At 58.6% G+C, this 26810-nt stretch overlaps 9 protein-coding genes across 9 annotated transcripts; 3 read left to right on the forward strand and 6 right to left on the reverse strand.

Annotated features, from left to right (window-relative positions):
* Window positions 1-2: 2 nt before the first annotated feature.
* B0H64DRAFT_399263 (actin cytoskeleton-regulatory complex protein END3) lies at window positions 3-1657 on the reverse strand. The gene is made up of 2 exons (XM_062804008.1): window positions 888-1657; window positions 3-815 (listed from the first exon to the last, which is right to left on the reverse strand). The coding sequence occupies exons 1-2, from the start codon at window positions 1357-1359 to the stop codon at window positions 76-78; spliced, it is 1212 nt and encodes a 403-aa protein (XP_062657509.1). The 5' UTR covers window positions 1360-1657; the 3' UTR covers window positions 3-75.
* A 644-nt stretch (window positions 1658-2301) lies between these two features.
* On the reverse strand, window positions 2302-6275 carry B0H64DRAFT_374839 (uncharacterized protein; the record flags this gene model as incomplete). The annotated part of the gene is made up of 4 exons (XM_062802375.1): window positions 2302-3039; window positions 3086-4543; window positions 4580-5500; window positions 5559-6275. The coding sequence occupies 4 exons, from the start codon at window positions 6273-6275 to the stop codon at window positions 2302-2304; spliced, it is 3834 nt and encodes a 1277-aa protein (XP_062657510.1).
* A 1866-nt stretch (window positions 6276-8141) lies between these two features.
* On the reverse strand, window positions 8142-10071 carry B0H64DRAFT_399269 (uncharacterized protein). Its single transcript, XM_062804009.1, has 2 exons — window positions 9908-10071; window positions 8142-9856 (listed from the first exon to the last, which is right to left on the reverse strand). The coding sequence occupies exons 1-2, from the start codon at window positions 9927-9929 to the stop codon at window positions 8346-8348; spliced, it is 1533 nt and encodes a 510-aa protein (XP_062657511.1). The 5' UTR covers window positions 9930-10071; the 3' UTR covers window positions 8142-8345.
* A 427-nt stretch (window positions 10072-10498) lies between these two features.
* Window positions 10499-14949, forward strand: B0H64DRAFT_399272 (uncharacterized protein). The gene is made up of 3 exons (XM_062804010.1): window positions 10499-11021; window positions 11478-13942; window positions 13998-14949. Exons 1-3 carry the CDS (start codon window positions 10780-10782, stop codon window positions 14651-14653), a joined length of 3363 nt encoding a protein of 1120 aa, XP_062657512.1. The 5' UTR covers window positions 10499-10779; the 3' UTR covers window positions 14654-14949.
* A 337-nt stretch (window positions 14950-15286) lies between these two features.
* B0H64DRAFT_177570 (OPT oligopeptide transporter protein-domain-containing protein) lies at window positions 15287-18597 on the reverse strand. The gene is made up of 2 exons (XM_062798869.1): window positions 16282-18597; window positions 15287-16228 (listed from the first exon to the last, which is right to left on the reverse strand). The coding sequence occupies exons 1-2, from the start codon at window positions 18462-18464 to the stop codon at window positions 15325-15327; spliced, it is 3087 nt and encodes a 1028-aa protein (XP_062657513.1). The 5' UTR covers window positions 18465-18597; the 3' UTR covers window positions 15287-15324.
* A 663-nt stretch (window positions 18598-19260) lies between these two features.
* Window positions 19261-20043, forward strand: B0H64DRAFT_324363 (uncharacterized protein; the record flags this gene model as incomplete). The annotated part of the gene is made up of 2 exons (XM_062800649.1): window positions 19261-19351; window positions 19397-20043. The coding sequence occupies 2 exons, from the start codon at window positions 19261-19263 to the stop codon at window positions 20041-20043; spliced, it is 738 nt and encodes a 245-aa protein (XP_062657514.1).
* Window positions 20044-20115: 72 nt separating this feature from the next.
* On the reverse strand, window positions 20116-20774 carry B0H64DRAFT_177567 (uncharacterized protein). Its single transcript, XM_062798868.1, has 4 exons — window positions 20498-20774; window positions 20420-20446; window positions 20293-20361; window positions 20116-20242 (listed from the first exon to the last, which is right to left on the reverse strand). Exons 1-4 carry the CDS (start codon window positions 20636-20638, stop codon window positions 20189-20191), a joined length of 291 nt encoding a protein of 96 aa, XP_062657515.1. The 5' UTR covers window positions 20639-20774; the 3' UTR covers window positions 20116-20188.
* A 1-nt stretch (window position 20775) lies between these two features.
* Window positions 20776-24499, forward strand: B0H64DRAFT_177629 (armadillo-type protein). Its single transcript, XM_062798870.1, has 6 exons — window positions 20776-21355; window positions 21418-21507; window positions 21565-21846; window positions 21942-22032; window positions 22081-23367; window positions 23418-24499. Exons 1-6 carry the CDS (start codon window positions 21227-21229, stop codon window positions 24455-24457), a joined length of 2919 nt encoding a protein of 972 aa, XP_062657516.1. The 5' UTR covers window positions 20776-21226; the 3' UTR covers window positions 24458-24499.
* Window positions 24500-25178: 679 nt separating this feature from the next.
* B0H64DRAFT_433263 (uncharacterized protein) lies at window positions 25179-26688 on the reverse strand (the record flags this gene model as incomplete). Its single annotated transcript, XM_062806037.1, has 3 exons — window positions 25607-26688; window positions 25279-25530; window positions 25179-25193 (listed from the first exon to the last, which is right to left on the reverse strand). Exons 1-3 carry the CDS (start codon window positions 26252-26254, stop codon window positions 25179-25181), a joined length of 915 nt encoding a protein of 304 aa, XP_062657517.1. The 5' UTR covers window positions 26255-26688.
* Window positions 26689-26810: the final 122 nt, after the last annotated feature.

Consider the following 26810-nt stretch of genomic DNA (forward strand, 5'->3'; position numbering starts at 1 on the left):
TACCATTTGTGTGTGCGCAGTTCTATCGGTCAAGCGTCGTCTCACGGATTGTGCTCGGTCCTACCTACCTAACCGTTACCTCCCCGCCCTCTCATCTTCGATCTCCCTCCTCAACTGCTCCAGCACCTCCTGCCGTGACCGCAGATGCCCTTCCAGCCCCTCAACCTGCTCCTTCACCGTCTGCAAATCCTCACTCACGCTCTTGAGGTTCCCGCCGGCCTTGCCCGCGCCGCCGCCCTCCTCCAGCTCCCGCAGCTGCTTCCTCTTGTAATCCAGCAGCTGATCCAGCTCCCTCTTGACCAGCGCGGGCTTGGAGTCGCGCTGGCCGCCCTTGCGGCGCTCGACGCCGGCCTCCACTTTGGCCATCTTCTCGTCCAGCTCGGCCAGCTGCTTCTTGAGCCGCACCTCCTCCCACTCGGCGTCCGTCTTGGCGCTGCTAAAGTCGGTACCCGCGCTCTTGAACCCGCTGCGGCCCAGCCGCGTCAGGTACTGGTCCCCGAACTTGGCCTTGCGCCCCGTGCTCGTCTCGTCGTCCGCCCGTGTCGCCCATCGAGATTGCGCGGCGGTATTGTTGTTGTTGCGCGCGCTGTCGACTTGGTAGTCGATCTGGTTGCGCTCGAAGCTGGCGCGCAGGGAGGCCGGTACGGTGCGGGGGATCCGGAAGCCTTCGTGCCGGTTGTTGAGGATGTGCAGGAAGGCGAGGCAGGCGTCTTTGTTGATGGACGAGCCGGCTGACGGGTTGATCAGGTTCCAGGCTGAGCGGATGTCGGTGTCGGGCACGTCGAGGGATTCGTAGAGGTCTTGCAGGGCGGAGACTGGGTGGGGAGGGGGTTGTTAGCGGTGGGGGATGGTTGGGGGGAGGGAGGCTGCGTCGGGGAACTGCTTACATGCTACCTCGCCCCGCATGTCCCGGTTCTCTTGGTAGATCTGCTCGTACTTGGCCTTGTCGGCTGGGCTCATGTACCAGTCGAACCCGTCCTTCAGGCCGGGCGAGTCATCTTCGTCCTCGACCTGCTCGAACTGCACCGCCTTGCCCGTGAGCGCCCGGTTCGCCTGCACGAGATGCGCCTTGGACTCGGGGACCAGCCAGTCTGGTAGCGTCGTTGGTACGTCGGCGTATTCTCCGTTTAGCAGGTCGAAGATGACGCGCATGGCGACGCAGAACTCTTCGAAGTCGAGGTTGCCGTCATTGTCGACGTCGGCCAGGTCCCACACCCGCTCCAGCTGATCGTCCCGCAGCCCGCTGTTCTTGAGCACCGGCGCCGCTTGCTCGCCGTTCAGGAACTTGCCGCCATTTGTCCTGGTTGAGAAGATGTTCCAGTATGTCTCGATTTCCTGGGCCTCGATGCGCGGGGCCATGTCGTCGGCTTGTAGGATGGGGTTCTCGACGAGTTCTAGGGGGGAACGGATGGTCGAATTAGGTGGATATGACGAGGGAGATTCCCCGCTGGGTTGCCAAAGGGACTAGGTAATTGAGAGGAAGGCGTGAGTGACCGGCTAGGTTGTTTGACCAAGGTTGCGGTGCCCTTGTCTGGCGTTGCTGAGGTGTGCTGGTGTTGACGTTGCGATGCCCTGGGCAAGGTAGCACCGAGTTGCGCGGCAATCGATTCCACCACCCGTAGCCATCCCTGTCGGCTCCGCCCCTTTTGGAGCTGCGTCAACTTATAAACCAACCTCAACCCACAACGCACACACTGCAACGAATCACTCCCCAAAAGGAGCTTTTATCTGGCTTTTAACAGTGTTATTACATTTCTACATTTACATAGTACAATATACCCGACGAATCCCTCACCCCATCCGCCAAAACGTCAACGTGGGTATCTCTGCATGCTGCTCATGATCCTTCTGCCCGTGCCGAGAAACTCGGCAACTCAGCAACTCCTATCAAGCAACTCGAACCTTCCGAGGTCTCATAACTCTCTAGTTCGAATGGCGCGCGTCATTTCACAGCATCGTCTGTCCAAACTCCGTCTGTGCTTCAACCGATAAGTCAAGTGAACTTGAACCTAAAAGAAGGCAACCAAACACCCAGTTGCTCTTTCCAAGCTCATCCCGTCTCCCAGGAAGGGGAAGTATCCTTCCTTCCCCCACTTGAATATGCCCACCCACGTCCAACTTAGGTGAACCTCTCATTGAACTTCCGTCACATCACATCCCACATTCCAGAACAAGCAGAAACCCGATAGGAAGGAAAAAAGAAACGAGAGATTCCGCAACCAGATACCAAAAAATAAAAGGAGAAATAAAGAAAAGAGCAAACGAAAGAAAGAAAACCCCTCCCCCCCCAAAAAAACATCCTCACTTGAAACTATCAAACCCCCCAAACCGCGGCCCCAACCCAGCAGGGGGATACGCAACACCACCCCCACCACCACCAGAACCAGAACCACCACCACCCAAGTTAGGAAACAGCAGCTCAGCCATCGGCTCAGCATGCGCCAGAAAGGCCGCATCACTATCAAACCGGTCCCGCGTCGCCACATTGTACCGGACGCACTGGGCATTCAGCTCAGCCACACGAGCGGCCACGCGCGGGTCGACTCCTGCTGTGGGGACCGGTGGTGGCGGGATGGCCGGGCCAGCACCAGCAGCCGGTGCGGTTGCGGAAGTCGCGGTAATCGCTGCGGCCGCCGACGCCGATGGGAGGGGTTTTGGACGCGGAGCTCGCGGACGCGGGGCAGGGGCTGCGGGTTTGCGGGGAGCAGGCGGTGTTGTGATGCCGGCTGGTGCGGATGTGGACGTGGGGGTTCTGGGGCCGGTCACGGCCGGCTGTGGCGGTAGGGGGGTGGTCTGCGTGGGTGCGTTAGGGCGGGCGATGTCGATTGGGGTCTGCTGGTTGGACTGTTCGATGGGAGGGGAGAGGCCTGGTTGGGGGTCGGAGTCCTCGGTTGAGGTGATGCTTGGTTGCGAGGCTGCTTGGCCAAGCGTGCCCGGGGCGGTGGGGGCGTTCTGTTGACCTTCGGCGGCCCGGTTATTCGAGGCATTGGTGCCCGTGGCATTGGCCAGCCCCAGCTTCTTCGCGCGACGGGTCGCCCTCTCGGACGGCTTGTAGTTCTCCGGTGGCAGAAAACGACCAAATGACAGCCGTGGCCTTGATCTCGAAAGTGCCGCCTCCGAAGTTACCACCGGGACGATATACGAGCTCATCCCGTGTGAACACCTCATCGAACTCGGCGCGCGTCATCTCCTCACCCTCGGTCGACCGCATCCGCTTCGTCCCGTCACAAGAGAAAGTTGGACCAGTGCGCCGCGGTCGCCCCTTCTTGGGCGTGATCGGCACCCCCTTTTCGTCGAGCTTGGGCTGGCGCTTCTTCGCTGGGCCGCGCTTCTTGACTGCCTGTTCGTCCCCCTCTCCCTCCTCATCGGCTGACTTCTTGCGCGAACGGGGACGCTTCGGACCCTGCGGAACAGAGCTGGCAGTGATGGACGGCTCTCCAGACGGGCGTTCTAGGAAGGGGTCCTCGGGCTCGGCCTTGTCGTTAGCCACGAGCGAACTAGATGGGTTCTGAGCACCCTCGGTAACAGGGTGTTGAGGGGTGGCCGTCTGTTCCGAAGATTGGCGGGCTAGACCACGGACCGTAATGGACCGCTTGGGCGAAGGGGTCGGAGGCCCCAGCAGGTCTGCGTTAGGGAGCGGATACTTCCTCGGTCTCCCCGGGCCTCTACCGGTACGCGGGCGCTTCGGTGTCTGGGCGACGGGGGAGTCGGGGCGACCACGCTTCCTTGTATTGGATGCCCGCGCTCTGGGTACTCTCGCCCTCGGTCTCTTTGATATTGGTCGATATTCATCATCATCCGGATCGGCAGGACGGGCACGAGGTCCACGTCCGCCTTGTGGGCCATCCACGCTCCCTTCACTACGCGATTCCTCCCCATCTGTGGGGTACTCGAGTTCAATCACCGGAACGGGTGAGCGCGGTGGAATGGGTGGGCGCGACGCAAACGAGGCTGGGAGGTCATCTTCGAAGTGGACCCTGCCCTGCGTTTTGGGAACGCTCGCCGTGAGCTCGTCAATGATTGCTGCCACCTCTGGGGCTAGCTGACGTACAACAGGACGTTGTGTCTTGGCGAGGCGATCGAGGACGGCAGCGATGGGATCACCCTGAGAGGGACTGGACCGCTTCACAGAGAGGCGAGTGAGAGCGGCAGCGATGGGGTCTCCCTCGGAAATACCCCTTTGCTCTACAGAAGCTGCGGCGGATTGGTGGGCCCCGGTTATTCCGAGGCGGGAACGCGGCAGTGCGGGCATTCGGGGGGCGGAGATTCTGCGGATGGGCGGGCGGGTCGAGACACTCGCCATCTCGTGGTCGTCGTCCTCAGCAAAGGCTGGGCCCCACGAAAATTCGTCTTCGGCTACCGTCTGGGAATACTCTAGTTCATCGGTAGGGGCGTGGGCGTCGGCGCGGCGTCGCTGTCGGCCAACGGCTGTGCCTGACGTTGAGGTGTTGTCGCCGAATAGGTCGATCGGGAAGTCGTCCTCGGACGGGTTGGCGTACCAGTCGCGGGGTGCGTTTGGGTACGGGTCGGTCCACCGACCGGCCTGGTGCTGGGAGTTAAACCCCTCCTAAGGGTCGACCCGTCCGGCATCGTACCAGGCTGGGGCGGTGGTCAACACGGCGAAGGGCGGGTCGCTTGCCTCGTAGTCGAGGCCGAGCTCGGCGGCCGACGCGGACCCAAGCATGCCAATGGGGTGGATGGCGTTGATGACCTCCAACTCCTCCTCCGTCAAGAGTGTGATCTCGGCGGGAACGAGGGAGTGGGCGGTAAAGACCGCCAGGGAGCCCTCCGGGATGACGCCGGCGTCGTGGAGTGCCTCCCAGTCCGGCCAGTCCGACTTGTCCAGGGTCGAGTACCTGCGGCCGGTCTTGCCCCCGATGGTGTAATTCATCGGGTGCAAGCCGTCCGACAACGGCACCCGAGCCAACCCCAACTTCTTGGCCCGAACGAGCGGGGCTCCAGGCCTCAACCGCAAAGGGTTGACGGTGTTCGCCGGCGGGTCCAGCCGGAGCAGGAGCTCCCCCCCTTTGAGGTTAAGCAACCTCTTGGCACTACCGCCCTCGCCCTCGCTGCCGGCCAAGAAGTGGAAGTCATCGACGAGGTCCCGGCAACCATCGTCGATCTGGACCTCGTGGAAGTCCGCCCCCGTCCCCTCCCAGAACCCCAACCGCGCGGCTACCCCGCCCATGCCCAAGAACTTGAGGAAGGCCCGCCCGCGGCGGACGTCCCCGGCCGTGATGCCCTCGTTGACGGGGCAGAGCGGGGCCAACTCCTCCGCCGGGGGGCTCTCGGCGCTGTGAGGGTGCTGGGTCAGCAGCTCGGCCCATTCCGTCTTCTTCTTGCGCTCCTCGGCGATCAGCCCGAGGAGCGACGTGGTCTCGACGTGGTCGAGGCCGAGGCTTTGGACGGCCCGAGATAGCGGCGCCGTCCGCGTCATGTCGCAGATGATGGCGTACTTGATGCCGTCTGAGAGATCGGCCCAGTTGGGCCGGGTGCCGTCCTAGCGAGTGTTAGTTAGTGTGTTATTTTCAACGTCTTCTTTTTTTGTCTCTTCTTACTGTGCTCCCACCGATGCTATCTCCGCTCCCATCGGAGAGGGCGGCGGAATTCTGCCTCGGCTTGCGCCTGGGGATGTTGGCCACGTGGGCCGGGCGTGAGGGAGGCTCCGAGGGGGTCGGCGGGGTGGGTGTGGTGGTGCTGGCGAGTGCGGCAGGTGGAGTGGTGGTGGTGTTGCCGGCCAGTGCGGTGGGTGGAGCGGGGGTGGTGGTGGTGCCAGTGGGTGCGGCGGCCATGGCGGGCAACGCGGGCTGGGCGAACCGGGGAGGCTTGCTGGTCGTCAACTCGACGATCCTGTTGTGGCGGAGCGGCAGCGCCTGCCCCTGCCGAAGGGTGCCACCCCTTCGGCTTCCCGACCGGGCGCTCCGGTACTCCCCGTCGGAGTCCGAGCTGCCGTCCTCGGTAGCGGGGCCGTTCGTCGCGACCTCCCAGCTACCTTCTCCGTCGGTCGTTCTCTCGACCGACCCCTCCCACTCTTCCTCCTCTATTCTTGCTGCCTCGCGAGCCGCAAGCCGGGCGCGCTCTGCCTCTGACGGCCCCACGCCCGCGTAGTCCAGCGGCAGGCTGGGGTGGGCGCAGTGCCGAGACAGCTCGGTGTTGAACGGCACGTCGGCGTGCACGAAGAGTGGGCGGTCGGCGTGCGAGGGGCCCAGGTCCTCCTGGTACCGCCCGGGAACTCGTAGCATCGAGCTCTCGCGGAGCCGCATGCCGGATGGCATCTTGGCGGTGGTTTGCTGTCGCTTGGGGGCGCTTTGAGTGGGGAGGTTGTTTATTCGTAGGCGAGGGAGTGAATAGGCCGCGCTGGTGAGCTGAACGCGGTTGTTCGATTGGCGGCGGTGAGGCAGCTCGTTGTGCTTGCACAGGAGGAACAGAAAGGATTCGGTGTTCTGGTCGGTTGTGGTGGTGGTAGTGATTGGAGCGAGCGCCGTACTTGTGGCGGAATGCAGAGGGGGGGCTGTATCTGCCTCGGCGAACAGAAAAGAAAAGAGGGAGAGAGGAGAGCTTCCTGGCCTGCTGGCTACCTTAATGGGCAGCGGATCGTGACTCGTGGGTCAGCTACCGAGATGAAAAGAGCAGAGGAGTGGGCGAGGAAAGAGGAGAGGCTCGGGCTCTTCGTGGGCCAGCCAGCTGTCGCGAAAAAATAAGGATTGTGATCTTCTTGTCGGTCACAGACACGAAAAGAGGAAGAAGGCGGTGTCTTGGTTGGCTCGGTTTCGAGAAAGAAGGGATCGTGGCTTTATCGCCGACGGCGGAAGAAAAGAAGGAGGATGGGGGTCTTCGTTTGGTATTTCTCACGAACAGAAGAAGAAAAGAAGGGGGCTTCTTGTCAGCCAAGAAGAAAGAGAGTGGAGGGAGCCTTCGCCTGCTAGTTATCTTGTAGGAAAGACAAAAGAGATGGGGTGGGTTATGGTTGGGCATAAAATTGAAAAGAAAGGGGACCCTTTGGTCGCGTGTTGTGTTGTCACGGTGGAAAGAACGCGTTTGGCTACTCCCATAAACAGCGAATGTCGCGTCTTGTCAGCTGGTTATTACACATCTTCCTAGTTTACCATACAAAATGAAAGAGAGAAAGGGAACTCCTTGTCCGCCACTCGTCGCAAAGGGGGTAAGAGGAACTGGTGCTCTTCTTAGTTTTGGTATGAGGTGCGAGAGATGTGAGCTTCTTTGGCTGCCCGTCTCGTGAATTAGCTGGGCTGTAAAGGAAAGAGAACAGTGCCACCAGTGAGACCGGACGAGAAGTTGTGGGCAGAAAGCAGAGGGGGCTAAAGGAGAACAGGGCTGTGCTCTCACAAACAGTGCGGTTTACTGCTTAGTTTGTTCTTTAGTTGGGAACAAACTAACTTCGCCCAAAAGGTGGAGGCGAACTAGTTAGTGAAGGGGGTTGGGCCATGTACTCATAAACAATGCAATTCACTTCTTAGTCAAGAAGATACTAGCTTGATAAGAAGTAAGGAGGTCACTCTGGAGTTAGAGGTGTCGAGTTAGGTAATGGAATGCCTCGTTTGGTTTAGTGAGGGCAGAATGAGTAGAGTGGAACGGTAGAGCTGAAAAGGGGGGAACAAGGTTGGTTGTGAGGAACACAGTGGGCAAAGGCAGAGAGTTAATGGAAGGTTTGATGGCTGAAGAGGAGACATGGAGTTGAAACATAGAAACTTGGAAAATCAAAGCAAACTTTCGAAGAGGGCATGACACACACGTGATTGTGGTTGTCTGAACAGTGACGCGTCTGGTGGCAATGATCCTGGAAGGGGTGAATCTAGTTTACAACTCGGTTGTTCTTATGTTGTGGGTTTAGATACGCTGGGGGACCTAATTATATCGTAAACGGAAGGTAATCCAGGGAGAGATTATTTTGTATTGTATAGAGCTTAGTCGAAATACATCGAGATGATCGATTCAATTTCCTCACCTTCTGATAGTCGATGTGAGACAGTTCTTTTAGATTTGTTTACTGTATTGTGCTAAAGGGGCGTTGCCATGGGCCTAACACGACCTAGGTCACTAGGTGGCCGTAAAGCAGTGAGCAGGGATATCGAGTCAAAGTTGGAGGACTCAATGATGTTGTCAGTTGTTAGGTCATGCAGTTGGCGGGGACACACAGCTCGCGTGGGCAGATATATTGATGGTATATAAATCTAATCCGGAAGCAGAGCCCAGTACAGAAAGCGAGTGCTCTCGTGTACTACACACTCCCACCGTTTCGCCATGATGCATGCGAAGAGATGCAATTTTCAGCAGAACAGCAACGCTCATAGCATAGACAGCACGCTTATAATGTAGCCAGCATGTCACCTCCTCGACTCGCCCTCATAAACCAAATCCTGCGCCGACCTGCGAGCCTTAGCACCGGCTTTGAGTTTCTCCCACCGGTCCCTGTACTTCTCCAGCGTGACTTGCAACTTCAGGTGATCCTTTTCCAGGCTGTTCATCCGCTGCACCATCTCGCTCATCTGCTCCTCGAGTTCCCGGTTCCGTTTCTTGAGCGCTTCATCCCCTGCCCCACCCGCCACCGCCAGTCCCAGGCCGCTAGAGGAGATGGGCGAGGTGGGCCGTTGCAGCCGCAGACTCTGAGCCAGCGCGAGATGGGAGCTCTGCGAGTTGAGCTCGAAATTGTGCAGACGCTTGCTCACTTTATCGAGTACGTCCTTGAGGGTGGAGTTTTCGAGGTACAGCTCCTCGACCATGTTGCGCAGGTCCTTATCAGACCGGGCCCTGGAGACGAGCTTCCGGAAGGTCGGCGACATCGGCGCCTGTGACTCGCGGGCGTCGACGAAGTCGTCTTCGTCCTCGTTGTCGTCGTTCTCGTCAACGCCGCGGTGTAGCGACGCGGCCAGGCGGCGCTTCTCTTTGTTTTCGTGGTTTAGGACGCTCGCGTACGAGGCGGTGTGCCCGCTAGTGGGAACCACGTAAAAAGAGTCCGCTGCGCCATGGCCGTCGCGTTCGAGAGAGCGCAGCGTGGCGCGAGAGTAGATTTTTGAGAGGTCTGGGTCGGCGGCTGAGGTGGAGGTTTTATGTCGAGACTTCTTTTGAGGTGGCTCAACGGGAGGGGGGCTAGGTGCGGGGGTCGACTCCTCTGGGACCAGTGGGAGACCGGTGAAGGCCAGAGGCGCTGACAGCCGGTTTATCAAACTACCAAAAGTACTGTAAAACTTGGAGAAGCCATCTTCGCTTGGAGTCGGGCTGCTCGGCTCATGCTTTGCGGGTTCGCTGGCGGTATCTTCCTGGCTGACCGGGGGTACCCAGCTTGGATTCCGCGCTTGCTCTAGCTGATTTGGAGGTTTGCTCTTCGTAGAGCCCTCCCTACGAGGGCGTACTTCTAGGCTCCCGGGTGCCTGGTCATTCGACACGCTGGGAGTGAGCGGCTGTGTGCTATAACTCGCTCGGATCCCTCGCGCCGACGCCAAGTTGCTCGCGATCGAAGACGAGAGGTTGCGCCCAGGGTATCGAGGATGTGATAAGGTAGGTGGAGGTTTCCCGGAAGGTTTCTTCTTCGTGGGGAGCAGCTCCTCTCGTGGAGTCGCCGCCTTGTGATCGCCCTCTATCCCCTCCTCCTTCTCGTCCTCCTCGGGAATGTCATCAGGGCCGGGCTGGCTTGGTGGGCCGCGGGGCAACTTCAGCAGTTCCGATAGTCGTTTGTGGTGCTGCTCCAGCAGCTTTAGGGTCCGTAAAGCCTCATAACTGTTTGTAGTTTTCGAAGCATTCGCAAACTCGCCGGCGGCCTGGGCGTGCTCGTTGATAGCGACCGTCGTGTCCGAAGCGTGCGTCGCAATTGCCGCTGCTCGTGCGTGATCGTGCGCCTGAACGGTCAGCTGAAGCTAAGCTGCTAAGCCGATGGTTGCAGGGCATACCTTTGTCAAAGGCGACGACTCCATGTCTCGAGAATCGGGTGTCGCATCAGGGCCTCGAGGCAATTGTATGGGAGACAGCGCTTGAAGTTGGGAGGTGGGCGTTGACGGATCAAGGATGGCGGGGGACGGCACGGTAGGGCTGGAAGCGACGGGAGTTGATGGCCCCAGGTCCTGGTTGCCACTGCACCGCAACCCGGGGATTTGGGATACCTGGGAGGAAGAGACTTGCCCCACTAAAGCTAAAGGGAGAGGAGACAGTCTCCGAGAAACCTTGATGAATAGCAGTTTAATGATTTGAAGTAGCCACACTTTCACCTAAATACGAATAGTTCATTAAGATATGCCTACCTATGTACATAGCCAGGGAGTTACCGAAACGCCCAGTTCGGTCAATTGTTCCTCAGACCCTCAGGGGGGTTCCCGCCCGGAACAAGCTCCTGTCAGGGAGCCTCGTGGCTTGGTTGTTCTTTGCCGAACCCATTTACCCCTGCGATACCATGGCTCATGGATGGAACCTTGGAAGTTCTGGTTACATTGGCCACAGGACGAATTCGCCCCCAACTTTGAATACGGTGGTGGAACACACCAACTTCAAACACATTGAGGGGCTCACAAGCTGGCCCCCAGCCATCGTAACATCGAGTTTTACTTCGGATGCCCCTTCTTTTCTCATACGTTTCGATCCATCCGTCAACTCTCGATACTATCCAATATCTGGCCCACTGCTTCGAATTCCCCGATCACCTCACTCCAATTGTCGCCGGTCTCGGCGTCATGACTACCAGGTGTCGTGTATGACACTGCATCCGCTGTCTCACAGCCTGCATCTCGGACACAACGCAGGGATCATTGAGCGCCGCAAACCGCCGCCACAATGGATACCCCGTCGAACCAGTCCAACGGGATTGGAAAGCTGCTGCCCAAGTCCATCGCAGCAAAACGGCGGCGCAACAAGAGCTCGTCGACGGCCGAAACGGCAAGCATTAGCGATGATGTTGCGTCGCAGCGAGGCGGCATCGCCAGTCGCAGCACTTTCGGTAGCGACACCAACTCGCTCAACGGCAGCCTGAACAGCAACAACACCGACCCAGCTATTGACGACTTTGACCGGGAATCGTGAGTTGCCTGCCCCCTTCCACCATTTCACCCTTTTCACCCTTCATCAATGTGCCAATTCGCCAACCCTGTCCGTCTGCTCTTGGCAGTGGATTCGGAGTACGCGTATTGCTCGTACCATACTGCAGAACACGTACAATCTGCCTAGCTGCTGCGCAATAGTTATGTATGTGTGTGCGGAAGTCGCATGCACGTATTCACTAGTGAGCAGCACTTAGCTGGTCGGAGAGCTTGGTCCCACCCGAGCCTTCGGACGTTGCCTGCGCCTCCCCCAGCAGACGTTTCTGCTGGATGTTGGCCCTCGCATCAGCCTCATCCAGTCTTTTTCTTCCACTGTTCCATTTATTAAAATTCCCGGATTCCCGGATTCGTCGTCTCATCATAGCGCTTTTCTTTGTATCTCTAGGCGGCTGGCCCTGCCTTGTCGCAGCAACTGACATCACTACCACTCGCTAGCATCAACCGAAGGCCCACCGCCACCTCTACCAATTCGTCACCAATCGACCACTTGACGACGAATTCCTCGCCGTTAATACAGGTTTCACACAATCCAGGACAGTTCGCTTCCGATACGACGTCGCAGAAGTACACGCGGTCTCCCACTTTACCCCAGGATAGCTCCGACAGCCTCGAGTCCGCCCCGTCCCTCGACCGGAGCCGGACGACACTCGGCCCTCCCGAACTCCGTGCGAAACGATCCTCTAGTCGACTAAGAGACGTGTTTAAGCCGAAGAAAACCTCGAACGACGGAAAGAGCCCGACTTCGGAGGGAAAACCGGAAGACGCACCGGCAGGAGACCTCAAGAACGAGCTCAAGACCGAGCCCAAGACTGAGCCCAAGCCCTCGGTCGACCGCAGCCGACGCTTCTCGCGGGGCCAAAAGCTCGAACCGTTGAGGGTGCCACCTCGAACCCCGCCCGGGGACCCAGCAGCACCAGTCATCGTGAACACACCGCCGACGCCGACTGAAACCCAGCCTGGTATTGCAACGGCTACTGGCCCCCGTCGCCCCGCCGATGCGGTTCTGGCGGAAGGCATGATCACCCAGAGACGGAGGGCAGGCTCCAATGCTGGCCCAAGCAAGCTCTCTAGCGTGGCCGCCCCACCGCTGACGCCGACACCCGAGAACGGCCCGGCATCGCCTGGCAACCCTGCTGCCACCTTTTTCTCTTCCATGTTCTCGGCAGTCCAGAACACCGCCAACTCACTCTCCACCACAATACCAGCCTTGGCCCAGGGCCCTCCCAAGAGTAGGGGGACACCGGTAAAAGAGCAGGCCGAGAGGGAGCTAGACAACGTCGAGGTGGAATCCGTGGCCTCGCAACGACCGTCTACCGAGCCCAAGGAGCCGGCCATCAAAACACTCGGCATGGGTGACCTTAGTCTAAGCCAACTGGGCATTGCCGACGCCCCAAGCCCCGCGCCGAGCCCTGTCATTGCGCGCTTCTCCGACACCGAAACGCGATCGAGATCCGAATCCGCACCACCGGAGCCCAATATCTCCGGCATTGACCTTCCCGAGGACCCGAATGCCTCCCGGCCGCGGTCCGTTCAGGAAGCAGCGGGGGGCGAGCGGACGACCCCGGCCGGCAGCGTTTACGAGGATAAGACGGGAATCCACCGCAGCGGCAGCATACGCAGCGCTATCGGCCATCGTCGGAACCGCGGTAGTAGCATTGCCACCCATGGGACCACAGCCACAAGCACTATCGGTGCTGCCATTGCGGCCGCCAACTCCTCACTCGTGAACCCAAACATCGGCGCCCCGAAGCTCACCGGGTTCGCCGTCGCCAACAAGAAGCGAAACCGCGATTTCCACGTGCTATTCAAGAGCGTGCCCGACGATGACTACCTGATTGAAGACTACAGCTGCGCCCTGCAGCGCGAGATTCTTGCACACGGCCGCTTGTATATCTCTGAGGGCCATCTGTGCTTCAGTAGCAATATCCTCGGTTGGGTCACGACGCTCGTCATGAGCTTTGACGAGATCGTCGCGGTCGAGAAACGCAGCACGGCCCTGGTGTTCAAAAACGGCCTCGAGATTTCTACGCTGCACGCAAAGCACGTCTTCGCCTCGTTCGCCAGCCGCGACACCACCTACGACCTTATTATCAAAATCTGGAAACTTGGCCACCCCGAGCTCCAGAGCTCTCTCAATGGTGTCCGTCTGGAAGAGCCAGGCGGCGACCGGACCGAAAAGCTCGACGCCGAGACGGTATCTGTCACAGGTACCCAGAGCATTTCAGGGTCTGAGGAGGAGAGCGAGGATGGAGATGACGTCTACGACGAGGACGAGGACGAGGAGGACAGCCAAGCGGGCGGGCCTCTGTCTGATGGCCCTGTTTCAGACTTCACCGAAAAGGCTGCCCCGCGCAAGGTCTCCGGCGGTGCAGCACCTCCCGAGAAACAGGAGGACGGCTCACCGGCGGCCGGTACCGATTTCCCTGGCCCCGCGACACACGCACCCACCGACTGCGGCGATGCGGCGACGCATTACGAGAAGGTGTTGGGTGACGACGTCATCCCCGCTCCACTCGGCAAGGTGTACACCATGTTGTTCGGTCCCGCCTCGGCAACCTGGATGGGCCGGTGGTTGACGACGGACCAAAAGTGCATGGACCTTCAGATGGAGGACAAGCGTGGCCTGACAGACGAGATCAGGACGCGCAACTACACGTACATCAAGCCGCTGTATGCTTCGATAGGGCCGAAGCAGACAAAGTGCGTCGTCACGGAGCAGCTCGAGCACATCGACCTCGAGAAGGCCGTCAACATCCTCGTCAGCACACAAAACCCCGACGTCCCGAGCGGCAACATCTTCGTCGTCAAGACCAAGTACTGCCTTACCTGGGCGGAAAACAACGGTACCCGTATCCAGATCAACAACGTCATAGAATGGTCCGGCAAGAGCTGGCTGAAGGGTACGTGCTGCCTTTCCCATCCACATCGTGCGCGACTAACTAACTAATCCCCTAGGTGCCATCGAGCGCGGCGCAAACGAGGGCCAAGCCCAATTCTGCAAAGACCTCTTCGCCGGCCTCAAGGCTGCCGTCTCGTCCCGCGTACGGTCCAGCACCATGAACGGCGCTGCCGCCCGCGGCAAGAAACGTGGCCGCAAGGGCAAATCCGCCCTCACCTCGAACCCCGCCAGCGATGCCGAGGGCGCCTCCAAGGCCCTGGCCAAGCAGAGCTGGGGCCTCTTTGAGCCCGCGCGGCCCATCCTCAGCCCCGTCGTCGACACCATCCGGCCGATCCTCACCGGCAATGTCGTCTACGGCTTACTTGTTGGACTACTGGTCGCGTCCTGGTTCGGGTTCGGCACCCGCCAGGGCGCGCCGCGGTATTCCCACGACCCGGCGTACGCCAACGCGCCACAGCGGCTGGCGGCGTACGAGGAGATGTGGAGGAAGGAGGAGAGCGATCTGTGGGAGTGGATCGAGGAGCGCGCCGGCCTGGAGCGGCTCGGCGCCGACCCGCCGCTAAGGAAGCGGAGCGTTGATCCGCGGACGGTGGAGGAGAAGCTGAGGGAGGAGAGGATGGATGAGCGGGAGTTGAAGGAAGCGATACGCGTTACCGAGGAGCACCTCGAGGTGCTGAAGTCGGTGATGGGGAAGGAGGACGCGGGGAGGTGACGGGGGGGGGGGATCTTTTTCGACACATTATTACACCACACTACTACACTCATTGCGGCGGGCGCCCATGGCTGATTCTCTTTGTTGTATCAATTCTGGGGGTATAGGGTTTAAGGTATCATAAGCTGTGCATAAGCGAACAATTCTGACATTTACTTGTTTGTCACCACTCTGAGCCCTCATCTTGCACTTTCGAACAACTACCTGTTTCGTGACAAATGATCATCGGTTGATCGGGGAAACTGGGTAGTTATGATGCAACTGGAAGCCTCATCACCGTTGAATATCAAACAAGTAGTTCAACGCATTACTTTAGTTTCACTGACGGCCGGGGACGCTTTCTCCTCGACGAGATGACCTGCACAACCCGGATAGATACTCTACTATGCCGCAACCCCCCGTTAAATGTGCTTATTTCTTTTACCCATTCCAACGCCATCCCATGCAATGCAATGCGCACCCACCCCGGACTCGTAGTAGGAACCATTAAAACCAACGCCCACTTCCCTTTTCTTCCTTCAAATAACCACCGAACCCCTTCCGCCTGCCAGACACATACACCCCCACTTTGGCCACCACATACACTCCCACCGTAACCACCACCATTGACACTGCACCACCCCAACTAACACTTCCACTACCACCCCCCAACAAAGGCACCACCAGCCCACCTACCAAACCTCGGGCCCAAACCTCCCCCCCTCCGGCACACTCCGCCACGCGCACGCCTGCCAGTCACACCCCCTCTTATACACCTCGGTCCCCCACCAACTAAACCCGCGCATGGCCCCGGAGTACACAAACCCAAAGAACACCACCACAATCCCAAACGCCAGCCCGGAATCCAGCGCCGCGCTCAGCGTCATGGTGTACTTGGCCCACCAGGCGGGCGCGCGGCGCTTGACGGCGTAGTTGAAGACGTAGCAGACCAGCGCCCAGACGGAGAAGTTGAGCCCCGTGGCGGGCGGGATCCAGCCGAGGGAGCCGAAGAGGACGGGCAGGTTGATCTTGCGGATGACAGAGTTGCGGCGGTGGCGGGCGTAGAGCCATAAGGGGAGGGGCAGGACGGCGCCGATGGCGAAGGCCCAGATTAGGGGGCGGTAGGTGGCGGTGGGGCCGAAGAACTCGGCGGGCCCGACGACGCCCCAGAGGATGGAGCCGTTGAAGTGCACGCGGGCGATGGGGCAGGTGAAGCCGTTGATGGCTTGCTGGGTGCAGAGCCCCGGGACGTGGACGAACATCCAGTTGAGGACGGCGATTTGGGTGAGGGAGGAGATGATGGTGGCGACGATCTGGACGGTGAAGAGGATGCGGGGGGGGATCTTCATGTAGTGGCCGAGTTTGAGGTCGGCGGCGAACTTGATGCCCTGTGCGGAGGAGATGTAGCCGTAGGTGACGAAGACCATGTTGGCGACGGGGCGGCCGGGGAAGAGGATGCCGGCGATGAGCTGGCAGATGAGGTAGATGGACGAGTGTTGGTTGGTGACCGCCATGATGATGCCGATGGGGATGAAGAGGATGGTGCAGATGCCGAGCGCGAGGAGGAGGCCGTACCAGGGAAGGTGGATCGGGTAGCTGGGCTGTTGTTAGCCGCCGGTCAAGCTGCACACTTTGTAAGAGAAACTCACTACTCGACGACAAAAATGCCGATTGCTGTCATAGAGACAAAGGTCATGAGATACCACATCATCGGGGCGTCCTTGTATCTCCTCATCAGGCGATTGTGGACATCCTCGCGACTCATGATGTTGTCAATGCTCATCGAGGACCTGTTTGCTCTCCTGTCTCGGCCATTAGGCGACCTGGCCGATCTCTCACTTGGCTCAGAGACTGGTTGATATGTGCCCTTCTGCTCCCCGGACGTCTCCTCCAGCGACCGCTTCCACTGCGTCCATATGTCCTTCCCATGCCAGCAGGCCGTGTGCGTCAAGAGTGCCGCCAGCCCGGCAAACTGCACGCCATAGCTCAGCACATACGTGATGGGGAGGAACACGCGGCTGTACTTGGAGTAGGCTTCCCGGTCGAACATGAAGTCCTCGGTCAACACCTTGCTGACGTCGTACACATTGCCCGTGTTGTCAAACACGGCCGCCGACAGGATCGGCATATACGACGAGTACAGCCAGTTGCTGTAGTACGCGATGGGCGCGACAATCCACATGACCACAACCAGCCCGCCCACCACATTCATGGCGGCCCAGAAAGGGGTTAGCAGCGGCGAACCGATGTAAGCGACCTGCGCCCAGTCAAAAGTCAACGGGAACAGCCCCAATCCCGAGACGACGCCAAACAGATTTGCGACGACGACATTGTCAGGGGCAAACCAGGTGATCACGTTAAAATAACTCAGCGCTGGCATCAGCAGTCCCGGCAAAAAGTAGAAGAGAAAGGCGCCTAGCCAGACGGCATAGAAGAACTTCCACCGGCTGATCCTCCAGCCGTTGGCCTCCTTGTTTTCCTCCTTGTGGAGGGTGGTAAACATGGCTGCCGACATGAGGGTGCCCGGCCATATCATACCGCTCGGCCGAACCAGAAACCTCCGCGTAAGGCCGGCAAAAGTGTATCCCAGTATCTGGGTAGATATCGTCAGCAGGAGCTGGTATACGATACTGGCCTCCTGCTTGTAGAACTGCGTCTGCTCGACGATGACGTCGGTCGCAAAGGCAAAGCCGAACGACACATTGCTGCTGACATAGACGCAGCTATGCTCCTTCTCGTTCCACCGGCCCTGCGCAAGCCATAGCCGGACCCGATCAAGCCTGCCCCTGCCTTCAAGAGGGACGAATCGCGAGCGAGGGTCAGAGCTGGCGACCGGGGGGCTGCCGCTTCGGAGCCCGTCGATATACTCCTCCGGAGGATCGTCTGACCGTTTCAATAAATAGTCCCATAAGAGACCAAGAGGGTGTACCATTAACAATGCTATAACTGGCGTAATTGCAACACTGGGGTATCTTAAAGAGAAAAACAAATTCGTCGAGGAGCCGAGAATGGAAAAAAGGATGGAGAGGGCCCACATCCGAGGCGTGTTTATCGACAGGCTCGTGTTGTCGGTGGAGGAGACGGACGCCCGAACCTGCGCGTAGGGGGAGTTATCTGGCGGATCTTCGTCATCGAAAGCCTCCGAGTCGGACACGAAGGACCGCTCATCGTCTTCGTCCTCTTCGCCTTCCGGCTGCTTGCCCAGGTCGTTCAGCAGTGGTGTCTCAGTAGTGCCAAAACGACCCTCGAGTCCCCCAATAGTAGTGGATCCCCCGAGCTCCTCCGACTGCCTAGGCGTCCGTCTCGAGGTCGGTGACCTGGGCTGGGAGCCATCACGGCGCCGTCGCACTCCGAACCCCCCCAACGAGTCTCGACTCGCATCCGAAGGCTTTCGAGACGGCACCAACGGGGCGGTGACCCCCTCATCGGAACTATCATCCGAGGGCCGCGGCGTTATGGAGCCGTACGAGGGACTGCTGCTGTGGCCGGCGGCCGAGTGCAACGGCGGGGGGTCCTTGGCCATGTGTTCGGGTGCCGGGTCGCTCGGGCTGTCGGTCTCGGTCTGGTCAGCCGCTCGCACAGTCGACTCGAGTCCGCGGCCATTGGGGTCAGCAGGTCGAAGCTCGGTCCCGGAATGCGGTGGTGGGAGCGACGTCGCCGTGTTGTCGCGTGTGTGGGGGGGAGGAGGAGGAGGGGCAGAAAAGTCCGGGGCAAGCTGCGGCGTGGGTCCCTTTCCTTGTGTGGGTCCCGAAGCCAGGGATTGTAGTGGAATTGCCCGGTCCGATTCGAGCTGCGTGTCTGATGGAGTGCTTCTCCCTCGAGGGAGAGTCATGAGCGGCTTGCCTTTCTCGGATATCTCGGGACGGTGCGGGCAAGAAAGCTTGAAGCTAGCGCGTGGGGAAGCTGCAGGAAGGCAGGCCTTCAACAGAGGAAGCGAGGAACTTTAGGACGGCATTGAGCGGCAGCAAGTAGCAGTGGTAAAGGCAAGAGAGACCGTAATTGCATTGCTTGCGTCTCGATCAGATCTTTCCCGGGCAGAGACGGTGAACGGTTCCTTAGCTTAATTAATCATTGCAGCACTTCGGGCTCGAGAAACCGATTAAGTTGAAGCTGGACTGATGAAGTGATGGAAGCAGCCGAACCGGACCCCCACAGAATCCCCTGTCGCCCTCGAAGTGGCGCACTTGGCAATGAGGGAGAACTGCAAAACAGGGCCGACCTCGTGTTTTAGTTTGGAGAATGGTGGGAAGTTTTGAGAGTCTTCGATATGTGGATTAGATAAACATGCAAGATAAAAAATTCCAATTGTTGATGCGTGCCGGGAAGATGCAGCCTGACGACATCTGGTGTGTATTTCCAGGTCACGGTTGGTACATACACATGGCAGAAGGGCGATATGGACCCGCAACGCAACCTGCGGCCGGGACAAGGCGTGGCATTCCACTCGGCGCATACTTTTACCACAATTCCATGCAAGGGCCCATCCAACCGTGCCAACGTACCAACCCAACAAACAAGTCACTCACTCACTCACTCAACCCACATCGCCACACATTCGGAATCGGGTTGTAACAGAGATAACAGTTGCCTGAACGCCCATGTCTGATGTCTCCGGAGAAGAGGACACCATGGCGTCCCTCAACGTGGCCAAACGACACCTCAGAGCTGTCATGAAACAAAAGCTAAAAGCCGTGCCCCAGGAGTCTATCGTGTCGCAGAGTACGGTCCCCGCAGGCACACCTTGAACCGGGCTAAGCATTGCAGGCTCGACGGTCTACAGCACGCTCAAGACCCTCAGCGCTTATGCCAAGGCTAAGCGAGTCAGCGTGTTTCTTTCCATGCCCACGGGCGAGATCCAGACGGATGCCATAGTCCGGGACGCCCTCACGGGGGGCAAGGAGGTTTTTATCCCCTACCTCCACAAAAGCCCGGTCCCGGACCCGGCCCTACCAGCACGGGTGATGGACATGGTCCGCCTGCGCGACCTGGCCGACTACGAATCCCTTCAGCCGGACAAATGGGGCATTCCGAGCATCGACCCGAACACCGTCGCCGAGAGGCAGCGGGTATTCGGCGGACCAGATGGCCCGCACTCCGACAGCACCCTGCTGGATCTCGTCCTCATGCCGGGCGTCGCTTTCGACACCCACCCCGACGACGGCGCCATCAGGCGGCTCGGGCATGGCAAGGGGTTTTATGACTACTTTCTCTTCCGGCACGGGCTAAAGGCGGGTTCGCTTGGGCAGCAAGATTCCCCTGTATTGCTTCTTGGCTTAGCCCTGTCTGAGCAGTTCCTATCTCCATCCGAGGGGGCAGTACCTGTTGGTCCCCTAGATCAACCTCTGGACGGCCTGGTCCTCGGGAACGGTGAGGTTAAAGGCCCGCTTGCTCCGGCAAATAAAACAGACTAATCAATCCCACATCGGTTTCGTCGTGCGCCTGTCCCGCTTTTCCCTGGTATCCCGTTTCGTAGTGCTGGCCGTGTCTGATTGACGTTATGTGGAAATCGATTCATGTCACGCTTCCGCCACGCGAAAGCAGCGTCCCGCCGGCGCCTCACCCGGACACGCTCTGGATGAGGGAAACGTTATCGCCCTTCAGCAGGATTTGCTACTCCCAGTCAGCCATTGTCATCCATGATTCGCCAAACAAGAACGTACTCCCAATTGCCTCCTGGATTCGGTATCGTTCGTCTTGGAAATCTGCTTGACCTCGACCGCATCGTCGATCTAAAGAATCGGGTTAGACCGGTTCATCGTGCATCTCGGCTCCAGCAGCGGCACTTACGACCAAGTTCATGAACTCATCGAATCCCTAGACAGTCTGTCAGAAACTACGATTCCTAATGTCGGTCGGATCGCTTACCCGAATGGTGCCAACAATGCGGATCGACAGCTGCTCGTACAGCCAGATCTGGACTGTGGTGCGCTGTTGCAGGAGGCGGAAAAGAAAGTTGATTGGGGGCAACAAAACGCGGCGACCACCGCCGCCACCTCTTCCAGTCATTATGTGTGGTTGGTGATGTTGGAATGCGAAAAAAAGGGTTGGTGTGTGTAGTGCGTTGCTCAATGCTGGTCGCGCCTGGCGTGTCGTGGACTCGGAATCAGAAATCTGGCGGAGCTTGGTCTGCGGCTGCGAAACGGTGCCCGAGACTCACGCGAGGCACATGGTCCGTGCACCTGCCCCTCCTTTTCAAGCCACAGCGCCGTCCGGTCGGGTGGGGCACCGCTGCAATGTTTAGGCAAGCCTGACGTCCCTTTCTTTGAGTTGGAGGGGGGACTCGCCAAACCATCGTCGCCAGAAATCTCGACTTGCGCCAGGCCATCCCACCTTCCTCCCAAGCTCACGGCTGCTTTTTCCGGCTGCGCTCAGTCATTCAGGCGACAGAAACTCCACATCGCGCCAGCACCTCCTTCCCCGTGCGATTTCTCGAGCTTTGTCTTTCCGGCAGCCAGTGGAGGAGATAAGGCAGGAGGGAGGGGCACATCAGTCGTGCGGCAACCGCATTTTGCATGCACCTACCTTGCCTCCCAGAGCTTGGCGGTATTCACAACCAACATTCCACTGTTCTTTCACAACACGACATCCATCGCCATGGCGTCGAATACGCCCCAGGAGGGTTTTGAGGTCCAAACCGTGCTGGCAGCCATGCTGACCATGCGGAGCGGAGAGAATGAGAAGAAAAAGGTTGCGGTCGAGTACTTGGGAAGGTTCCAGAAATCGGTCAGTCCAACTCGCTACCGGATGTCGACGGATGTCGAGGAAAGTTATTAACGGCCGTGTAGAAGGATGCTTGGACGACTACGATATCCATTCTCAAGAATTCGACAGAGGCGGAAGCACAGCTCTTCGCCGCGACGACCCTGAAGGGCAAGGTACATCGAATACTATAACCCCCGCCAACCGATCAGGCAAGCGCTGACCCGTGCCAGATCACATACGACCTCGGGGCCCAGATCTCAGAGGCCGACCTACCGGCGCTGCGCGGTGAGATTTTGCTGCTTCTCAAGAAGTATGCACCGGGCCCCAAGCCCGTCCGAGTCCAGCTGTGTGTTTGCCTGGCGATTCTGGCCATCCAGATGCAGACATGGAAGGACGTGCTGCCTACCGTTGTCTCGACCCTCGGGAACGATGTGGAGAGCCACGCCTGCATCCTCGACTTCCTGCGCGTGCTCCCCGAAGAGGTCACGGAGGGCCGAAAGATCACCTTGTCTGTATGTGGAACGATATGTTGCGACTCGCCTCTACCAACTCGGCATCCCATTTGCGCGGATCGGCCTAAGATCACAGTCTAACTCGGTCGTGATAGGAAGAAGACCTCGCCCAGAGGACATCAGAGCTGTTGGCGGACAATGCCGAGCAGGTGGTGCAGTTGCTCGTCAACTATGCGCAGTCTTCGCGTGAGTCGTTTTCCCCTGGTTGTATGGTCGAAGCTGACGTCCCTGTAGCCGCCGCGGCGACAAATTCCCAGCTGTTCGACTGCATCAGCTCGTGGCTCCGGGAGGTGCCCGTTAGCGTCATCGTTAACTCGCCCCTGATGAACGCCGTCCTGCACGGAGTGACCGATGACAAATCCCTATTGGCTGCGGCCGACTGTCTGGGCATCATTTGCAGGGAGACCAAGGATGTCGACGACAACTTGGAGACAATCCAAGCCCTGCTCCCCAAGGTGCTTCAACTGCGCCCCCGCATCCAGGCCCTGGTGGACGAGGAGGACACCGAGGGTTTCAAGGCAATCACCAAGGTGTTTGCCGATGCCGGCGAATCGTGGGTATTGATCATCGCTCGCCAGCCTCAGGCTTTCCGGCCCCTCGTCGAGTCTCTGCTCGAGTGCTGCGCTAGGGACAAGGAGCGGGAGGTCATAGGATACACCTTCTCGTTCTGGTACGAGTTGAAGCAGTACCTGACGTTAGATCACTACATAGAAGCCCGGGTGCAGCTTCTCGACGTCTACGCACAGCTTGTGGACATCATGCTCAAGCAGCTCGAGTATCCCCACTCTGACAACCCGAACGAAATCGACTTATTCGACGGCGACAGAGAGCAGGAGGAAAAGTTCCGCGAATTTCGGCACCACATGGGCGACACACTCAAGGATAGCTGCGAAGTGATGGGTGTCGCGGCCTGCCTCACCAAGGTACACGACGCCATCAAGCTGTGGCAGGAAAAGTATGGCAGTCAAGCGACACAGACGGCGGTACCCCACTGGCAGTCCCTCGAGGCTCCCCTCTTTGCAATGCGGGCGATGGGCCGGATGGTGGAATCAACCGACAGCAGCGTTCTACCCCAGATTTTCCCACTTTTGGTCCAGATTCCCATCAGCAACGAAAAGCTGCGGTTCGCTGCCATCATGGTCTTTGGCCGTTACACCGAGTGGACTGCCGCACACCCCGAGTTCCTCGAGTCCCAGTTCTCGTACATTGTCGCGAGCTTCCAAACCGACTCGCAGGAAATTCTCCGCGCTGCAGCTCAAGCTTTCATGTACTTCTGCGTCGACTGCAAGCAGCTCCTGAGCCCACAGGTTATTCAGCTACAGTCATTCTACGATCAAATCCTCGACAAGCTCCCCGTCTCAAGCAAGGAGGAGGTCACGGAAGGGGTCGCTTACGTCCTTAGTGTCCAGAAGACGGAGGACTTGTACAAGCTCCTCAAGCTCTACTGCGACCCCCTGGTACAGCGGCTGATGACCAAGGCTAACTCGGCCACCGAAAACAAGTCGAAGCTTGACCTTGCCGGTAAGTCTATTTCCCCAAAAGTCACATCAAAACTCGTACTAATTTTCCAGACCATGTCAACCTCGTCACATTTTTCGTCCAGCACGTTGTACCCTACATCCCCAGCAACGAGGAGAACCCTGCGGTTAAGTACTGGCAGGAAGTGTTCCCCATTCTGTCCACCATCCTCGACAATTTCAGCGACTTTGTCCCCATCTGCGAGCGGGTCTGTCGCTCCTGGCGGTTCATGGTCATCTCATATCGGACGGCCATCAAACCCCTACTACCTTTCCTTGCCAACAAGCTGGCAACAGGGTTTGCCCAGTCCAAGCAGGGCTGCTTCCTCTGGGCCACCAGCGCCATCCTGCGCGAGTTTTCCGAGGAGAGAGAGCACGTGGAAGATGGCATTACCGAGGACATTTACATGTTCTTCGAGGCGCAGGCAACAAGCGTGCTCCGCATCATGAGCGCCCTGCCGGCGGTCGACCTTCCCGACGTCATCGAAGACTTCTACCGCCTTCTTATCGATGCCCTCCTCTACTACCCCGCTAAGCTCATCCCTTCACCTCTATTCACGCCCATTTTCCAAGCCGCCATATCGTCCCTGGCCTTGGAGAAGCAGGAGCCAGTCTCAGCAGCGCTCCACTACATCCGAGATCTGCTCACCTACGGTGGCACGAATCCCGCGGCGTCCGGCAGTGACCTCGGGCCAGCCGGTCAGCAGCTGCGCCAGATTGTCAAGCAGCTCCTCCTCACGCAAGGTGAGGCTCTCGTCAAGCAGACGCTCGCCGGCATGATGATCACGTTCCCCCGCGACTGCTTTGCCGACGGCAGCGGCGTGCTCCTCGGTATGTTTGAGCTGCTCCCCGTCGAGACGGGCCAGTGGGTCGACCGCACAGTGCGCATGCTACCGCAGGGCACCATTACGCCCGCCGAGGCCGACCGACTGCTCGTCAAGATCAAGGAGAAACTGCAGGGATCCGAGCCGTCCAATGTCCGGCAGATCCGCGTGCTTCTACAGGACTTTACGAACACGTACCGCCGGCGTTATGTCGCGCCCCGCGACGGACTGGGCGAGCTTGAGGCTGCGCGCTTTCACTTTGCGGGCTAGGAGCCTTGGCTGTGGGGTCGGCGCTGTGGGTTTCTGAATTGAGGTGAGGGTGAGGTGAGGTGAGGTGTGAGGTTGAGCTGCTCCTACCCACGCAAAATACCAGGGAACAGCTTACGGTGGTAGGAGAACCAGGCCGGAATGTTGGTGAGTGAGGTGCGAAGAGAGGAGTGACGGGGTGTGGGGGGATCATGCATTAGACAAGATGAAAGGAGATGGATTGGTGCCTCGACTCTGGGGAACCGGAACTTACGAAGTAGTGGTTGATGTAGATATGTCATGTACGGAGGTAGAATAATAGTCATAGTGGATGGAACAGCTTGCGGTGGCATGGAATCGTATGGGGACCGGATATCCAAAATCAGAGGGAAAAGGGGTGGCAGGCCGCTGATTTCGATCATAGGGGTTATATACTGGAGCACTATGTTCATGTCTGATGGCATGATTAAGAAGTAGTTGCTCCAGCCCCTGGTGTTGGGAACAATATTGATCAACTTAAAAGATCTCCCAACACAACGTTTAGTTAACGCCCCATGAAGCGTTCCTCTGCGCGGTCTGAAATACGTGTATCATCCATTAACTCCGCCAACCATCCTTCAATTAACACTTAAGGTGTGAATAACCATCCCCTTCATTATAGTCCGCCGATCGTAACTCATGTTCAACTCTTCGCCACAGATGCTTCCTCCACGCGGCATCCCACCTGTAAACGTTAAACATGTCTCTAGTGCTCGTCCCACTGGGGCGGTCATATCAGCAACATGATAACAAACTATCATCGCGCGTATCATAAGTATCCCTCCGTCTGACGTCGTCTGTGTAACCTGTTGGTGGAAAAAGGGGGTTGTTTGTGGCCTTTCTGCCTCAGTAGCGGCGTTCAGGGCGAGCGAGGAGGCACCGATGGCTCCGGAGGGGGGGGTGACATTGGGCTTGCCGGCGGGCGGCGGTGAACCGGAGTATACCTCGGGCTTGTTGGAGATCACGGTGGCTCTGGCGTTGGCGAAGCGCGTGAAGCATTCGTTGAGGATATCCTCCACCCTCTGCTCGGCCTCGACGATGCCCGTGTCCAAGACCTCCTACACCACATGTTATTAGTCAAATCTCATACTCCAACATGGGAGGGCAGCACCCATCCAACCAGCCATAACATACCCTAATAAAATCCTCCACCTGCACAAACTGCGCGCGATCCATCCGGTACCGATCCGGCAAACCGCTATTATGCATCAACCCCACAACCCCCGCGCCCACGGTACTGACAGCAGCCAGCGCGGTAACAAGCGCAGCCTGGCGCAGCGCGAGCGAGCCCAGCGCCGTCAGCGCCGCGCCCACCACCACCTGCAGCACCAGCAGCGCCCAGCGCAGCGCGCTCAGCGCCTGGAACCCGGCCCCGTACTTGGCCCGCTGGCCCACCACCTCCCGGTACAGGCCCCCCGGCATGCCCCGCGGCGGCCAGTACCAGCACGTCGGGTGCGCCACCTGGTGCTCCTCCGCGCCCTCGCGGATCGCGCCGAGGCCGTGCGCTACGCGCGCCCATTCCGTGGGGGTCAGGAAGCGGTGCTGGACGGGGTGGTTGTTGTCCGGGGTGGGGGGGTTGGGTGGGATGAGGGGCTTTGGCGTGTTGGGGGGAGGGAGGTTGCTGGGCGTGGGTTGGGGTGGGTTGGCGAGGTCGGTGGGCGGGATTGGGATGCTGGGGTTCCTCTCGGACTTGGTGTTGTGAACGCTTCCGCTTGACTCTGGATGGTGGCTCGTGATGAGAGATGGGCCCTGCTGGGTTTGGTCGTTGCTGGTAGAGGCCATGGTTCTGGTATGGGTTGAAACGAGTGTGAGTGTAGGCTACGGTGGTAATGACTTATACGGAGTTGAGCACTGAGCGGTCGGTTACAAGAAAGGTTGAGGGCGGGTGACATGTTTGAATTGGCCAACTCTCCATTCTGACCTGAATGGCAGCTGTTTACGGGAAGGAAGAGGGGACACAGAGGGAAAGAGCAAAGAGGGAAGGAAAGAACAGGGAAGAAACCCTATCATAGACATAATCTTGATACAGAAGGAATGAAGCACTTTCCATCACACACCAACCAGGTGCGCCTTCCAAACTAGTAATAACTGAAGTAAAGGAGAAATATATCTATTTAAAGCAATAAAATAAAATTATAGAGGAGAATGAACAGAGTAAAGGCAATTCCTCAAGGCTGCCGGATGACTTCGGTTTCTTACAGTTGAGGTTTAAGTTTACATTTGGAGTCCGGCATAACCCTGAGGGTTGGCGGAGACCCTGGTTTCTTGGCTGTCAATGACATGCTCTCACCGCCCGGCAGAATCCCAAAAATAATTTAGAGGATGCCCTCTCGCTGCA

Source organism: Chaetomium fimeti (genome assembly GCF_033439085.1).
Source record: "Chaetomium fimeti strain CBS 168.71 chromosome Unknown B0H64scaffold_5, whole genome shotgun sequence".
Classification (NCBI taxonomy): Eukaryota; Fungi; Ascomycota; class Sordariomycetes; order Sordariales; family Chaetomiaceae; genus Chaetomium; species Chaetomium fimeti.

Bases quoted from the DNA above. Each gene is read 5' to 3' on its own strand.
- B0H64DRAFT_399263 (XM_062804008.1), bottom strand. From the start codon at position 1,359: ATGGCCCCGCGCATCGAGGCCCAGGAAATCGAGACATACTGGAACATC. The intron at 816-887 runs GTAAGCAGTTCC...CTCCCCACCCAG, and splicing joins CATGCGGGGCGAGGTAGCAT to TCTCCGCCCTGCAAGACCTC.
- B0H64DRAFT_399269 (XM_062804009.1), bottom strand. From the start codon at position 9,929: ATGGAGTCGTCGCCTTTGACAA. The intron at 9,857-9,907 runs AGGTATGCCCTG...AGCTGACCGTTC, and splicing joins GGAGTCGTCGCCTTTGACAA to AGGCGCACGATCACGCACGA.
- B0H64DRAFT_399272 (XM_062804010.1), top strand. From the start codon at position 10,780: ATGGATACCCCGTCGAACCAGTCCAACGGGATTGGAAAGCTGCTGCCC. The intron at 11,022-11,477 runs GTGAGTTGCCTG...ACCACTCGCTAG, and splicing joins GACGACTTTGACCGGGAATC to CATCAACCGAAGGCCCACCG. The intron at 13,943-13,997 runs GTACGTGCTGCC...CTAATCCCCTAG, and splicing joins CGGCAAGAGCTGGCTGAAGG to GTGCCATCGAGCGCGGCGCA.
- B0H64DRAFT_177570 (XM_062798869.1), bottom strand. From the start codon at position 18,464: ATGACTCTCCCTCGAGGGAGAAGCACTCCATCAGACACGCAGCTCGAA. The intron at 16,229-16,281 runs GTGAGTTTCTCT...ACAACAGCCCAG, and splicing joins GGCATTTTTGTCGTCGAGTA to CTACCCGATCCACCTTCCCT.
- B0H64DRAFT_177567 (XM_062798868.1), bottom strand. From the start codon at position 20,638: ATGACTGGAAGAGGTGGCGGCGGTGGTCGCCGCGTTTTGTTGCCCCCA. The intron at 20,447-20,497 runs GTAAGCGATCCG...CAGACTGTCTAG, and splicing joins GCATTGTTGGCACCATTCGG to GGATTCGATGAGTTCATGAA. The intron at 20,362-20,419 runs GTAAGTGCCGCT...CCGATTCTTTAG, and splicing joins ATGAGTTCATGAACTTGGTC to ATCGACGATGCGGTCGAGGT.
- B0H64DRAFT_177629 (XM_062798870.1), top strand. From the start codon at position 21,227: ATGGCGTCGAATACGCCCCAGGAGGGTTTTGAGGTCCAAACCGTGCTG. The intron at 21,847-21,941 runs GTATGTGGAACG...CGGTCGTGATAG, and splicing joins GCCGAAAGATCACCTTGTCT to GAAGAAGACCTCGCCCAGAG. The intron at 22,033-22,080 runs GTGAGTCGTTTT...ACGTCCCTGTAG, and splicing joins CAACTATGCGCAGTCTTCGC to CCGCCGCGGCGACAAATTCC.